This window comes from Chenopodium album, chromosome 23 (genome assembly GCF_948465745.1).
Source record: "Chenopodium album chromosome 23, dcCheAlbu1.1, whole genome shotgun sequence".
In the NCBI taxonomy this organism is placed as follows: Eukaryota; Viridiplantae; Streptophyta; class Magnoliopsida; order Caryophyllales; family Amaranthaceae; genus Chenopodium; species Chenopodium album.
The window spans coordinates 37,241,440-37,256,628 of record NC_137856.1 but is presented as its reverse complement, the minus strand read 5'-3'; the positions used below and the strand labels follow the sequence as shown (position 1 = coordinate 37,256,628).

General features: G+C 32.5%; 2 protein-coding genes across 2 annotated transcripts; one reads left to right on the top strand and one right to left on the bottom strand.

Moving 5' to 3' along the window:
* Positions 1 to 6,163: 6,163 nt before the first annotated feature.
* On the top strand, positions 6,164 to 6,715 carry LOC145607559 (cell wall / vacuolar inhibitor of fructosidase 2-like). The gene has a single exon (XM_081663175.1). It carries the CDS (start codon positions 6,164 to 6,166, stop codon positions 6,713 to 6,715), a length of 552 nt encoding a protein of 183 aa, XP_081519301.1.
* A 1,488-nt stretch (positions 6,716 to 8,203) lies between these two features.
* On the bottom strand, positions 8,204 to 14,544 carry LOC145607558 (putative pectinesterase/pectinesterase inhibitor 61). The gene is made up of 4 exons (XM_081663174.1): positions 14,397 to 14,544; positions 10,430 to 10,507; positions 9,076 to 9,762; positions 8,204 to 8,208 (listed from the first exon to the last, which is right to left on the bottom strand). Exons 1-4 carry the CDS (start codon positions 14,542 to 14,544, stop codon positions 8,204 to 8,206), a joined length of 918 nt encoding a protein of 305 aa, XP_081519300.1.
* Between the last annotated feature and the right edge of the window lie 645 nt (positions 14,545 to 15,189).

The following is a 15,189-nucleotide window of genomic DNA, read 5'->3' as shown; positions in this document are numbered from 1 at the left end:
TATATATATATATAATGACAATATCTCTTGTATTAGATTTCACTAGAGCATGCATGTTGGGATTAAATCCTCAAATGTGGTTAAAATTAACATTTATTTAATTTTTTTGCCTAGTAAGGTTACAGATCGATGTAAGTTGCAAATATTAGAAGGCTACCAGCCTACCAAAGATAAAACAATTTTTTTTTTTAAAGTATTGAAAAAAAAACAGCAAAACGAAAGCTACCATTAAGAATTTCTCTGAATATTAACTCCTCTCTTTATTATTAAGTTTCCAATTTAAAGAAAAAAAAACTAATATATATCATATAATGAATAAAAAAAATTTGTAAACTTATTAAAATCATGATTGTTTTGAATACTGACAACATGAAAGTGAGAAAAAAAAAAAAAACATGAAAGTGGAAATACTTTATTTCTGATTTCCTATTGTTGGTCTTTTTATTTTTAAGAATCTTACAATCTATACTAAAATATTAAAAGGCGTTTCTAACAACTTCACAAGATTAAAAAAGTTATCCACAAGATTTGAACTCGCAACTTCCTAATTCTAGAACTAAATGTCATACCACCAAGTTATATGATTTTTTATGTAATTTTTTTAACACAAAATATTAATATGTAGCAAATGACAATATGAATAATAACAAATTTAATTACAAGAAAATCAAATCATAAATTACAATGTCAATTAATAATCATTTAGTTTCATGTAATAATCCGGGGCATCGCCCGGGTCAAAAAACTATTGAAAATTAAAAACGATGTCAAAATTTTGTTTAATAATTAAGCATACCTTGTTCTATAATTAACGATGTCAAAAAAATTACAAAATTAAAGGCTATAATCCACGCTTTTTAAGGAAATTTTGAGGTTTCAAGGCCCAGTGACGAATAGCCTTGAGACCCTAAGAGATACATCTTGAGGTCATATAATGCCGTTTAAACCATATATGACCATTAAATGTTGTCATAAACGTCTGTGGTAGGCTTGACTTTACGAAATCGGTGCAAGTTGCGAACGGGTAAAATGACCGTTTCAGGACATATTGGATTGTCCCACCTACCCAATTGGACTCTCGGAGGATATAAGGCACCATGGTAAACATGTCCGCAATTTTTATTTCCGGGCGAAAAAGGTCAAAAAATTACAAAATTGAAGGCTATAATCCACGCTTTTTGAAGAAATTTTAAGGTTTCAAGGCTCGGTGACGAAAAGTCATGAGATCCTAAGGGATACATTTCGGGGACATATAATGCCGTTTGAAACTATATATGATCATAATATATTGTCATAAACGTCCGTGCTAGACTCGAGTTTACGAGCGAAATCACTAAAAGTTGTGAACGGGTAAAATGACCATTTAAGGGCATATTGGGTGGTTCCACCGACCCAATTGGAATCTCGGAGGGTATTAGGGACCATGATAAACATCTCGAAAATTTTTATTTCCGGGAGAAAAAAGGTCAAAAAATTACAAAATTAAAGGCTATAATCCACGCTTTTTGAGGTTTCGGGGCCCGATGGCGAAAAGTGTTGAGAACTTATAGGATATATCTCAAGGTCATATATTTCCGTTTGAAACCATATATGATCAATATAATTTGTCACAAACGTCCGTGGTAGGCTCGAGTTTACGAAATCGGTGCAAGTTGCGAACAGATAAAATGACCGTTTTAAGACATATTGGATGGTTAACCTACCCAATTGGACTGCCGGAGGATATAAGGGACCATGGTAAACATTTTGACAATTTTTTTTTCCGGGCAAAAAAAGGACAAAAAAATACAAAATTCAAGGCTATAATCCACTCTTTTTGAGGAGATTTTCAGAAATTCGAGGCCCGGTGACGAAAATCCTTGAGACCCTAAGGGATATATCTTGGGGTCATATAATGCCGTTTAATCCATATATGATCATTATTATATGTTGTAATAAACGTCCGTGTTAGGCTTGAGTTTACGAAATTGGTGCAAGTTGCGAACGGGTAAAATGACCGATTTAGAACATATTGGATGGTTCCACCTACCCAATTGAACTCCCGGAGGATATATGGGACCATGGTATGTAAACATCTCGGCAATTATAATTTTCGGGCAAAAAAAGGTCAAACAATTACAAAATTGAAGGCTATAATCCACGCTTTTTGAAGAAATTTCAAGGTTTCGGTGCCTGGTGACGAAAATCCTAGAGACCTTAAGGGATACATCCCGGGGTCATAAATGCCGTTTGAAACTATATATGATCATTATATGCTGTCATAAACGTTCGTGGTAGGCTTCAGTTTATGAAATCGGTATAAGTTGTGAACGGGTAAAATGACCGTTTAAGGGCATATTGGGTGGTTCCACCGACCCAATTGGACTCCCGGAGGTTATTAGGGACCATGGTAAACATCTCGGCAATTATAATTTTTGGGGGAAAAAAGGTCAAAAAATTACAAAATTGAATTGAAGGCTATAATCCACGCTTTTTGAGGAAATTTTGAGGTATCGGGCCCGGTGACGAAAAGCCTTGAGACCCTAAGGGATATATCTCGGGGTCATATAATTTCGGTTGAAACTATATATGATCATTATATGTTGTCATAAACGTCCGTGGTAGACTTGAGTTTACGAAATCAATACTAGTTGTGAATGGGTAAAATGACCGTTTAAGGGCATATTGGAAGGTTCCACCGTCCCAATTGGATTCCCAGAGGATATTAGGGACCATGGTAAACATCTCAGTTATTTTTATTTTCGTGGGAAAAAAGGTCAAAAAATTACAAAATTAAAGACTATATAATCCACGCTTTTTGGGGAAATTTGGAGGTTTTGGGGCCCGATGGCGAAAAGTGTTGAGATCTTAAGGGATATATCTCGAGGTCATATATTATTGTTTGAAACCATATATGTATATTTTGTTATAAACTTTCGTGGTAGGCTTGAGTTTACGAAATCGGTGCAAGTTGCGAACTGGTAAAATGACCGTTTTAGGACATATTAGATGGTTCCGCCTACCCAATTGGACTGATGGAGGATATAAGGGACCATAGTAAACATCTCGGCAATTTTTATTTCTGGGCGAAAAAAGGTCAAAAAATTTCAAAATTGAAGGCTATAATCCACTCTTTAATTTTTGAGGAGATTTTAAGGTTTCGAGGCCCGGTGACGAAAAGCCTTGAGACCTTAAGGGATTCATCTTGGGGTCATATAATGCCATTTAAATCATATATGATCATTATATGTTGTCATAAACGTCCGTGGTAGGCTTGAGTTTGAAATCGGTGCATGTTGCGAACGGGTAAAATGACCATTTTAGGTCATATTGGATGGTTCCACCTATCCAATTGGACTCCTGGAGGGTATGTATAAGGGTCCATAGCAAACATCTCGCCAATTTTTATTTCCGGGTGAAAAAAGGTCAAAAAATTACAAAATTGAAGTCTATAATCCTCTTTTTTTGAGGAAATTTTGAGGTTTCGGGGCCTGGTGACGAAAAGCCTTGGGACCCTAAGGGATACATCTTGGAGTCATATAATGCCGTATAAACCATATATGATCATTATATGTTGTCATAAACGTCTGTGGTAGGCTTGAGTTTACGAAATTGGTGCAAGTTGCGAACGGGTAAAATGACCGTTTCAGGACATATTGGATTGTCCCACCTACCCAATTGGATTTTCGGAGGATATAAGGGACCATGGTAAACATCTCGACAAATTTTTTCTCCGGGCGTATAAAGGTCAAAAAATTACAAAATTGAAGGCTATAATCCATTCTTTTTGAGGAAATTTTGAGGTTTCGGGGCCCGGTGACGAAAAGCCTTGAGACCCTAATGGATACATCTCGGAGTCATAGAATGTCGTTTGAAATAATATATGATCATTATATGTTGTCATAAACGTCCATGGTAGGCTTGAGTTTACGAAATCACTACAAGTTTGAACGGGTAAAATGACCGTTTAATTAAGGGCATAATGGGTTGTTCCCCCGACCCAGTTGGACTCCCGGAGGGTATTAGGGACCATGGTAAACGTCTCGGCAATTTTTATTTTCGGGGGAAAAAAGGTCAAAAAATTACAAAATTAAAGGCTATAATGAAGCATACCTTGTTATATAATTAAAGTATCTATAATGAATCAAAATTTTGTTGTAGTTTTATATTTTTACAAAATTTACCCCAATTAGCTTTCATCCCTTTGGCTTAGAGCAACTCCAATGACAAGCAAGCTAATTTAACATTTAGCTTGCCAAAGTAATTATCATTTTAGCTATTTTTTGCTCCAATGACTAGCTATTAGCTTAGTAGTAGACTAGTAGTTGTTGGATAGAATATACATGAAAAGAGCTTAATTGGTGCAGTAAGAGCAACTCCAATGGCTGTATCTAGGGACTTGCTTGCAATTTCAATAATCCCCTAGCTATTAGCTTGACCATTGGAGCTAGAAAACTCAATTAGCTTGGCTAGACAAATTAGCTTTGCCAAGCTAATTTGCTTGGGAATTAAACTTGCCAAAATAAAATATTCATTGCACCAATTATGCTCTTTCTATGTATTTTCTATCCAACAACTAATAGTAAGCTAATAGCTAGCCATTACAGCAAAAAGTAGCTTAAATGGTAATTAGCTTAAAAGCTTATGTGGCATGACAAGCTAATTTGACAATTAGCTTGCTATTGAAGTTGCTCTAAGCATTTTAGTTTGGAAAGTTAAATTCCTAAGCAATGTCAAACTAGCTAATTGAGTTTTCTAGCTCCAATGGTCAAGCTAGTAGCTAGGGAATTTTTGAAATTGCAAGCAAGTCCCTCGCTACAACCATTGGAGTTCGTTCTTCTTATAGAGAATAAAAAAATCTACATTATTCATTCACTAATCAATCAATTATGTCTCTAAATGATTCAATCAATTAATTGTAACTAATCAATTGACTTATAAGATTATGTCATGATTTACTCTAAAATCTTCAATCAATCCTCATAAATTCATCAAACCCACAATCAATGCATTTATCAAATCAATAAACCCATAAAATCAAATCATGATTCCCCTTTTGGGTAAAATTATTCCCTCCATTAATCAAAATTTTCTACAAAACAACAATCCTAATATAATACGGAGTATTCTGTAATATTATAGTACTTTTGTATATAAGTACTAATATAATGCATTGTCGCGGCCAAAACCAACAACGCCAATTTGAAAGAAAAATTGAGGAGAGAGAAGGAAGTAGTGGCCATGGGAATGGAGGAGAGAGAAAGAAAAATTGGTCATGTGAGGGGAGGAGAAAGAAAAATTGTTGATATTAACAAAAGTTTGTTGATATCTGTTATCAACTGGGTTTGGCTCCTTTTCAACTTCCATGAAAAGAATATTTTGGAATAAAATAAAGTAATACTCCGTATCATGATCTTGTGTGTGTAATAATGGCATGAAATCATAAATACAAATCATGCGGATGTTATTGTAATAATTGTATAATCTTGTTAAGGAAAAAAAGGAACCTTATTTTTTTTTTTTTTACAAATTCTTAAATGGACCTGGTTTACACTAATTTATTGTGCACCACCAACATTAGAGACAATATGATTGTTTTATTAATTAAAAAAAAGGTTACTATGTTAAAATTAAGTTATTATGTTGAAATAAAAGTTAGTGTGACATTATAAAATCTGTAAGGGGTTAACTTTTTTAATGAATTTTGTAATATAATGGTCAATATGAATGATAATAATCACTATGTTCAAATTAGGTCACTATTCAACATAATATCGTACTTAAATTCATAATAATGTTAAAGTTTACACAAGTTTTAAAAAAAGTACTCTATTAAAAAATAAGGTTCCTTTATTAAAATTAGGTGTCACAATGTTGAATATAATGTCACTTACGTGTATATAAATCTAGGGTCCACAATATTGTGGACCAAGTCCACACAAGATTTTCCGATTTTATTACAATTATGATTTCATACCATTATTACACACGCAAGATCAGGATTTTATTTTATTTTATTTCAAATATTCTATTTATGGAAGTTGAAAAGAGGAACAAGTTTTTTTTTCCATTATATAGAGAATCATTTAGAAGTACTTTTCCTCCCTATATATTCTGATCAACCCTCTAAAAATTATACAACTAACCACAATCTATCAACAATTTCCAAAACGATTAAGTAATTATGGCTACTTCTTTTACTTCAAATTTGAAATTCATCGCTCTGTTCCTTCTCTTATCAATGTCTATAACCATTGTCGCGGCGAAAACCAACAACACCAATTTGATTGAGGATTCATGCGCAAAAATAGCTAACGACAAAGTTAGCAATTACACCTTTTGTGTTGATGTCCTTAATTCCATCCCTAAAAGTGGTAGGGCTAATCTTACCATATTAGGCCTAAATTCCATCCGACTTTTTAAACAAAACATGACCGATACATTATCTTTGATCACACGTCTTCAACACAAATCAAAGATTAGTAAAGGATGGTTAAATTTTTGTCACACAACTTATGAAAGTACCTTGTTTCAATTACAAGGTGTAGAAGAAGATTACAACACCAAAAATTATTTCGAAGTTACTCGGAAAATAGCTGATGGGCTTGACTCTTCAAGTTATTGTGAAGATGAATTTAGTCCTGATGGTAGTGTTTCTTCTCCATTGAAATTGCAAAATTACCAAGCTTTTCAATGGACATGTACTGCAGTTGGTGTCGTCAATTTAGTTAAATAGTCCACGCATATGGATTGATTTATATGATTGATTTTCATATACTACTATGTAAGTTTAATCTTCAATAAAACTGAACTGTTTTTTTTCCTTCCAATTTAGTTTACAAATTATAATTCTAAAAAATTATCATATAAATTAATTTTTTATATCATAATATTTTTTGGAGCAAAGGAAATAGAATTTATATGCTCCGTATTAATCGGTTAAATAACATAGTTCACAATCTAATAAAACTTTATTATTATGTAGACCTGTCTGTCTATTAGGGCCGGGGCATGAGTATGTTGGATCAGGTTATATTAGGTTACGGGACAAGAAATGTTCAACCATTACCCAAAGTTTTGTGTTCGGGCCAAGCCAAAGGGCTTTGAACATTTTTTTATAATTTAATTTTTTTTTTTTGCTAATTTATGTATTTATTTGAACCGTTTCACCAATATTATTATCATTCATTCCAGGTTTACTAGATAGCAAATCTTCACAACAACACATTAATTCCTAACTAATTTTGTATTAATGATATATTTTAAAATTTTAACATATAAATTTAAAATTCAATAAATAATCTGAGCATCACACGAGCACAAAACTAATAACTTTATACAATATAATTAATAAAACAATATACTTCATATTTATCAATAATATCAGTATAAACAAAAACAAGATATGGGTCTATAACTCTATACTTACTTCCTCCTACATTCCTAAGTGGGTTTTTTTTAAAAAAAAAGAACTATATGAGCATCAGTTGTAGCTCATGCGGTTCCTCCTAATCCCAAGAAATTTTGGGATCGATTCTCACCCTTGCCCTCGTGGCTCTTTAAACACCAAAAAATATCATGTATCGTTGCCTGGTTGATATCTGCAAGGCCCATGATTGCATTTTGGTTTGGGCCAAGCTACCTTTGAATTTTTATGATGCTGATTGGGCTGACACTATGGCCCAATGCCAGGAGACTAAATGCAAAATGGAGACTTTGACACATACGTAAATCAACATTATACGCTTTTACAATTTAAAAATCAAATGGTTAAAGATGTTGACCTTTCAACCAACGAATGATCTGTAAGTAATCCATATAAGTATATAAGTACTTTATGAAAAACCTTTTGGGCTGTAGGTGCGGCTAGGAGAAGGGGGACGGCTATGAAGACAAGAGGATTCGAATCCCAATCCACTAATAACAAAATTGACTATTTAGCCATCTTAGCTAATTATTAAACAAGTTATAAATATATAAAGAAATTTATATAAGTATAAACCACATGGTTTAAATTTTTTTTTAAAAAAAAACACATATTCATTCAAAGAAAATTAAATCACAAATTACAATGTATATTAATGATCCGTTAGTTTCATATAATAATCGGGAATATCACCCAGGCCCAAAAACTAGTTAAATTAAAAATTAAAAAAAAAAAAAAAAAAAAAAAAAAAAAAAAAAACCATAACACAATGGAAGCGGATTATGTTCATGCTAAAAATCATCCTGTATGAAAAAAGGATTATCAATCAAAGTTCAATATTTATGCAAAAAGGCAATTGTTAATAAATGGATTATTAATCAATAAGTTTACTCATTGAAAAGGAAGATCAATTAAGTATCCCGTATTCACTCATACTCCGTAGTATTCCGTATAGTACGTGTACAACATTTTTACTCATTTATAAGGTAGGCCAACTGTTGGAGAATTATTATCTAGTTAAGCGTGACACGTGTCCACTATAAAACTATTTCCTAATCCTTATTCCACTAGGGCCAGTGGATACTGGATAGCAAGGAATCTCACTTCCAAAATCACTTTCTCCTTAAAAGATTAATTTAGCTCGTGGTTAGAAGGAGTTAATCATCATCATTAGAACAAGCGGGCCTATATATATTGACATATTGTGTATATTGTATAGTTTACGGGCCTATTTCATGAACCATAATCTATTGTTAGGTTGTATAAATATACTTCTCATACACTATTAGAAACTACGAAAAATTATTTCGTGATAATGCATGATAGCTCTATATAACTTCCATTGTGTTAATAAAGTTAAAAAGTGCACAAGTCGATTTTGATTGGGATGATGATTATAGCAGTAGAAGATTTAAAGCCAGCTATTTTTGACTCATGATGAGAAGGTACCCTTTCTATAAATAATAGAGACTTGTGAAAATTCATTACACCAATCTTACTAAGAAACTAAGTTCTAATAATCAAGTAAAATACCAATTATCTAGTTAGCTTAATAAACCTTCTAGATAAGGAACTCCAGTGAGTTGTACAAATTCATTACACCAATCTTACAAAGAAATAAAGTTGTAATAATTAAGTAAAATACCAATTATCTAATTAGCTTAATAAACCTTCGAGATAAGGAACTCCAGTACCATTTATCCAAGTTTGTCCTTGGATAAATTGGGCCACTGTAAAATTCTCCGCCTCCACCCTAGTCATATTAGGGTGCACACCCGGCCACCGAGCACGGTGTGAAATATCAGCTCCTGGACCGATATTTAGGTACTCACCGTAGTACAAGTCATTCACCGGACTTGTGGAGTTCCACTCCAACCAACCCCTAGGCTCTATGTGATCGCCTATGAACGACTCGAGGAACACCACAACTGCATATTTCCTCCATGGCCGACCCAAATAAGTGTGGACTTTTGATTTTACTCGTTTCAATTCTTGGACAGCCCGCAGTTGACATGCGTGGACTGATATACCCGTCTTCGGTACATTTGGCGACCGACGCCCTTGGGCTGTGATTGCATTCTGCTGTCCTTCCATTGGCTTTCGAGCCCACAGAGTGCAATTTTGAAAGACACAAGCAGCATCTCCAAATATGTAGTCAATCGTGCCGTATATATCACACTCTCTGTAGAACTGGCGACCTTTATATACCCATAGGGTATCTTGATATCCCTTGATCTCACAATGGTAAATCGTTGCTTGGTCAGCACCCACAAGAAGTGCTACAGCTTGGTGGCCGATTGGACCGGCATCATTGACGAACGAGATGTTTTGAAGTACTAGCCCAGTACCCCAAGCAGCTGGACATGTCAGAGTACACAACAAGTTAGCCAATTATACTATACGAAGTATACTATAAAGTATGTATTTATGATTTTATTTTTGTAAGTTTGAAGGGTATGCAAAATGGAAAAATTAACCTCCTCAATTTTACTTCCAAATTCACATATGTAGCAATAAATTTGAAAGCTAATTAGAAGACAATGAAAGCTTACTAGCTATATGCCGTTAAATGTAACTAATTAGTAACAAGATCTCCAAAAAAAAAATTAATTTATTCATTACGGAGCTGAGTAATATTTGGTAAAATAGTCAAATCGCTTGTTTAATTATGTTAAGCCATTGCATTTTGTTCCCATTCATCTTCAACAAGTATAAAATTACAAGCCAAAATAAATCAAAACAAAAAAACCCCTGTTTTAGATTATTTTTTTCCCGGTTAATTTTGAGGCCCTTTTATGAACGAAATTTGGGCTTTACAATCTTGGGCTCTGGGCCCCAACTACGGACCTATGTGTGCAGGATTACTTCAATTTTACTATACGGAGTACACTATAGTGATTTAGGTAATTTGTTGAAAGTTACTACCTAATACTTCGTAATTAATAATCTAGAATAACTTAATTATATAGTTTATCAAAATATAAACAACTAAACTAATGGAAATTAATAATTAAACAAACTTACCAAAAGTAGCAGTCTCAACGGTTCCGACCTTATCATGTCCAACACTTTTGTTGCCGGTGATCAAGGTTCGGCCTTTACCTTCTCCGACAAACCATAAATTTGTCTTGGAAGTTTAACAGTCAAGTTTTTCTCCGCGTATCTGAAATAAAATTTTATTTCACAGAGATTAAAAAAAAAAATTAGAATGAGTAAATACATTTAGTGCATATTTTTATCAATATTAATTAATTTCCAAGCTCAAGTTTTCTCAATTATTACTATTATAATTAGTTTGAATTTTACTCTAGCTATAAGAAAAGAAAGCTTTAAATTTGAATATATGTTATCTTAATGAGTCATGATCGAAATAATAATAGTCGACTAAAAAATATTAATATAACTTGAAACAAAATTAATAGTCGGTACTTACTCTCCGGCCTTGATATGTATGATGTACGGAGCTAAACTTTTTTCGGGTGCCATTTCAATAGCCTCTGATATGGTCTTGACGGTGCCCGATCCATCTTGAGCTACCGTAATATTGATGTATTTTACCTATTTAAGAACAAAAACAAAAAAATAAAAATAATATAGTGAGATGGTCTTACAAATTCAAATGCATGTAAATGTGAAATGATCTAGCTAGAAACTTACATTATTATGTCCTACAACCCCAACTTGGATGAAGAAAACAGTTAAGATAATTGATTTGATTATTTGATTCATACTTTGTATATTTGTTTTGTAAATTAGAGCACTAGAAGGAGGGGAAGAAGCTATAGGTTATGAGAGAAAGGTAGAATGAAAGAAAGAAAGCTTAAATGAATATGCAATCATCGTTGCTTATATAAGTTCAGAAACTTTGTTGCTTGAAATAACATGTTAATAAAATGCATGCAAATATAGCATGCAATAACATGTTAATCTGCATGCAAGTATAACATAGATATAAATGTTAAGGGACTAAATTATTTTTGGAGTTGTTTATGTATGTAATAATTGATACTTTGTATATATTGTCAATGTCTTGAGCTTGAAAATTTTCCTATATTATCAGATGAGCTAACATCACTTATAAAGATAACCTTATTATTTTATTAATTACCTAGATGATAAATTCAGTCAAATACAATTAGACAAGTATAGTGATTGAAAAAAACGTTTTAACTTTCCCCTCCCATTTATATATGTATGCACTAAGATAAAGTCCCCAAATAGTATTTGAGTATTTGACTAAATCATGGACAACTTACTATAACATAATACCTACGTGATTTGGTAGACATATATAGAGTCTAAAGATAAAAGATTATGAACAAATTTATGCTACCACTTGCATTTATATTCCTCATAGGCTCATATGTTTAAAAATTATGTAATGCCACAATCAAGTCAATGTTTACAAAGCTTTTATATATGTAGAAATTCTACTTATAGTTTACATGCAAAGTAGATGTTTGCATTTTACACCAAAATGTCATTTTTTTTTTTAGACATATTTAAATAAATTCAAAAAAAAAAAAAAAAAAAAAAAGATTACACAATAAGAATATAATCTTCATGATGAGTTACAAATAAAACAATTTATGATGGGTTAAGGTTAAATGAAGATCACTAAGCCATTAGTAGTACTCAAATCAGAACCACATAGTTACCAATATTGAGTACGTACTACGTAGTACTAGTTTTGCCATTTGAGCATGCATGTTGAATTGTTGAGACATGTGCTACATCACTACATGCAGTAGTTTATTGTAGCAATTTAATCAAAACCAACGGAGTTACCAAATAATAATAATCATTGTATAATAATGTTTAATTAACATCATGGGCATTTATTATTATTATTATTGCAAATTCCTTAATTATTTAATTTGAATAATTAGTGTTGTTGGATTGATATGAACCTTATCAGCACTAGCTAGTTTTTGTGGCCTTGGAAGAATTATAATTTCAATACTATAACTGTTGCTACGAAGCTAGTATAACAAAAACTTGGTAGATAATTAATAAGTCATTTTAATTAATTCCATTTAAATAAAAACAAATTTGCCCTACATTAATTATCTTTAGATAATATTAATATTATCAACTTTAATCATTCTATACATGATATATTTAGTACACGCAAGTGGCGGATCTAGGATTTTGATATTGGGGTACAAATTTAAGTTTGATAAAAAAAAATTTACAAAATAATATGTAGAGTTATGTAATTTTTCCCAACTAAATATTGCATTATTAATCCATTTTATTGTTGTATTAGCATTTGCATGTGCAATACATCCACCCTCTAAGAATAAGGCTTATAAATAAGTAACTAAACATGTTTGGGTTATAAACAAGATTATCTAAGAGACCTATTATTTGTGAAAACAGGTAACAGGTCTATTTGATCAAAAGTACTAATCTGGCATAAAAAACACCTAACTACCTAAGAGCCCATTTTTTAATAAGCGGTTTCTTTGAATCTAATACAAAAATAAGCAGATTAACAAGTAAGAGACCAGTTTTTAAAATAAGTAGTCTCTTTAAATATAACAAAAAAGGGGGGGGGGGGGGGGGAGGGGTTGTTTATCTGATTCAGCACCTAAGAGATCAGGTATTATATACAGGCGGTCTCTTTAATATCAGCTTTCTTTCATTTATTTTTTTGGTGGAATGGGGGTACAGTTGTACCTCAGTGTACCCCTAGGTCGTACCCCAAGCCATGAAATTTGTGCCAAGATAATCAATAAATCAAACATGCATATATATATATACTACACCCGAGTCATGAAATTTTTCATCTTTCAAATGTTTCCCGCAATCAACCATCATTTTGAGACTAAGATAAATGTATTCCCTGTAACAGATTAAACAATTAATATCCTTCACTTGAGACATTAACAAGTAATTATAAATTTATGATCATGTCCAATACGTCCATACTATCACAAAATAAATTAGTTATGGAGTGCGTACTGCTTAGTGCTTACTACTCCATTTATTGTACTCTTTTCGATACCCACTCGACCACCTATCTCAAAAATCGAATGTTTAGAATTTTCGATACTAAATAAATTATAAGGTGTAACTTATTTGTTACAAATAAATTTGTATTTTCAATTTAAGTATACATATAAGAAGCATATAAAATAAGATTTTTTTTGTATAGTACTACATTATATAGTTGATCTTGTAAAAAATTTTGGTCTGATTACATTTATCTTACAAGAATATAATAAATTAATACGTTGTAAGAAGAATCTGTCCTATTCATCTATAAGTGTTTTGTCATGATGATTTTTATTTAGGTATAGTAAGACCAAGTCGAAATCTTTATATGGCCATATACATCTAAAAAAAAAGTGAACTACTATGTTGGGTTTATGGCTTTAATAGCCTTGTTGAAGATTCCCTTAAAATTCTTTATTTTTGTTGTTGTTTTGAGTTGTATAAAACAACTTTTATAACTCCGTTATTGATGATACATTATAAAGGTGTTAGAATACCTTAAGTTGAAGATTACTAATTATGCAAGTGATATTCTTAATGATGGTTGTATTTATGAGACTTTTAACATTCTTTAGTGGGTTACAAAGTAGTCTCTCTCTATTAAGCTATACAATAAAAGATGTCATATCACTCAGTAGAGATGTCAAAAGCACACCCGCCCGACCCGATCCGAAAAATATCCGATTCAGATTTGGATTCGCGTGGACAAAATAATTTAGTATAACTCAATTTTAAAAATTTACCCGACCCGACCCGACTATATCAGACCCGATCCGATTATCCGAACTGACACCCTACTCATATAGTCATATCACGTGTTTATGGGAGCAGCAATAAAAATTACTTTCAATCAAAGGTCATTTGTGGTCATGAGTTTTGTAACAAACTTTTTGACACAAAATTGGTAATTTCTTCATTAATTAGTGGTGAAACTAATACTTTTTTGCTTTCACAAATACATATCATACCCCTCCCCCTCTTTAGTCTTTACCAATTATGAACTCTAATGTCAGAAAGGCTGAGACAGCGGTTAGACGAACACTTCCCCCTTTTTGATTATCTTTGATACTCTGATGATGGGTAGTGTATGTGAATATGATATGTTGACAATGATGGTCTCCGATTCCCCTACATCTCATACTACAGTCTCTTTAGACTAGTGGCTAAATTTTATGAGATAATAATGATCAGAAAAACAAATTGAACAACTGAATTTAGGCGTGTACGATAAACACTTTTCTAAAAACCCCTCCGTGCTATCAAGGTTTTGATTAATACGGAGTACATTTTTTGGATGCAAAGAATCCTACACTTAAACAATTAATTTAATAATATCCCATTAATTAAAAAATAATTGTAACAAATTTTCGGACACGAAACCCTTCCTAAGCTCTGACTTTTATTCAGTCTCCAACAGCGCCATCTTGCCAACCCATAAGCAATTAATGCAACACAACACTTAGGGCTTGTTCATATTTACTTATTTTCGGTTCAGTTCAGTTCAGTTCAGCTCCAATCAGTTTAGTTCAGTTCAGTTCAGTTCCAATCAGTTCAGTTCAGTTCAGCTCTTAATTTCCCTCTCACATAAAATATTCATTTCAGCTCAGTTCAGTTCAGTTCATCAGTTCAGTTCAGCTCCAATCAGTTCAGTTCAGTATAGTTCAGCTCAGCTCAGTTCAGTAAATATGAACAGGCTCTTAGTCTTTGATTGATCATATCCCAATCTTTACTCACGGTAGAGGCGGAATCATGGTCACCTCTTTGATTTTATAGTCACCTCTTTG

Coding starts and splice junctions, on each gene's coding strand:
- LOC145607559 (XM_081663175.1), top strand. CDS start 6,164: ATGGCTACTTCTTTTACTTCAAATTTGAAATTCATCGCTCTGTTCCTT.
- LOC145607558 (XM_081663174.1), bottom strand. CDS start 14,544: ATGAGATGTAGGGGAATCGGAGACCATCATTGTCAACATATCATATTC. Junction 10,508..14,396: donor GACATTAGAGTTCATAATTG/GTAAAGACTAAA, acceptor TTGTCGGAGAAG/GTAAAGGCCGAACCTTGATC. Junction 9,763..10,429: donor CGTTGAGACTGCTACTTTTG/GTAAGTTTGTTT, acceptor TGACATGTCCAG/CTGCTTGGGGTACTGGGCTA.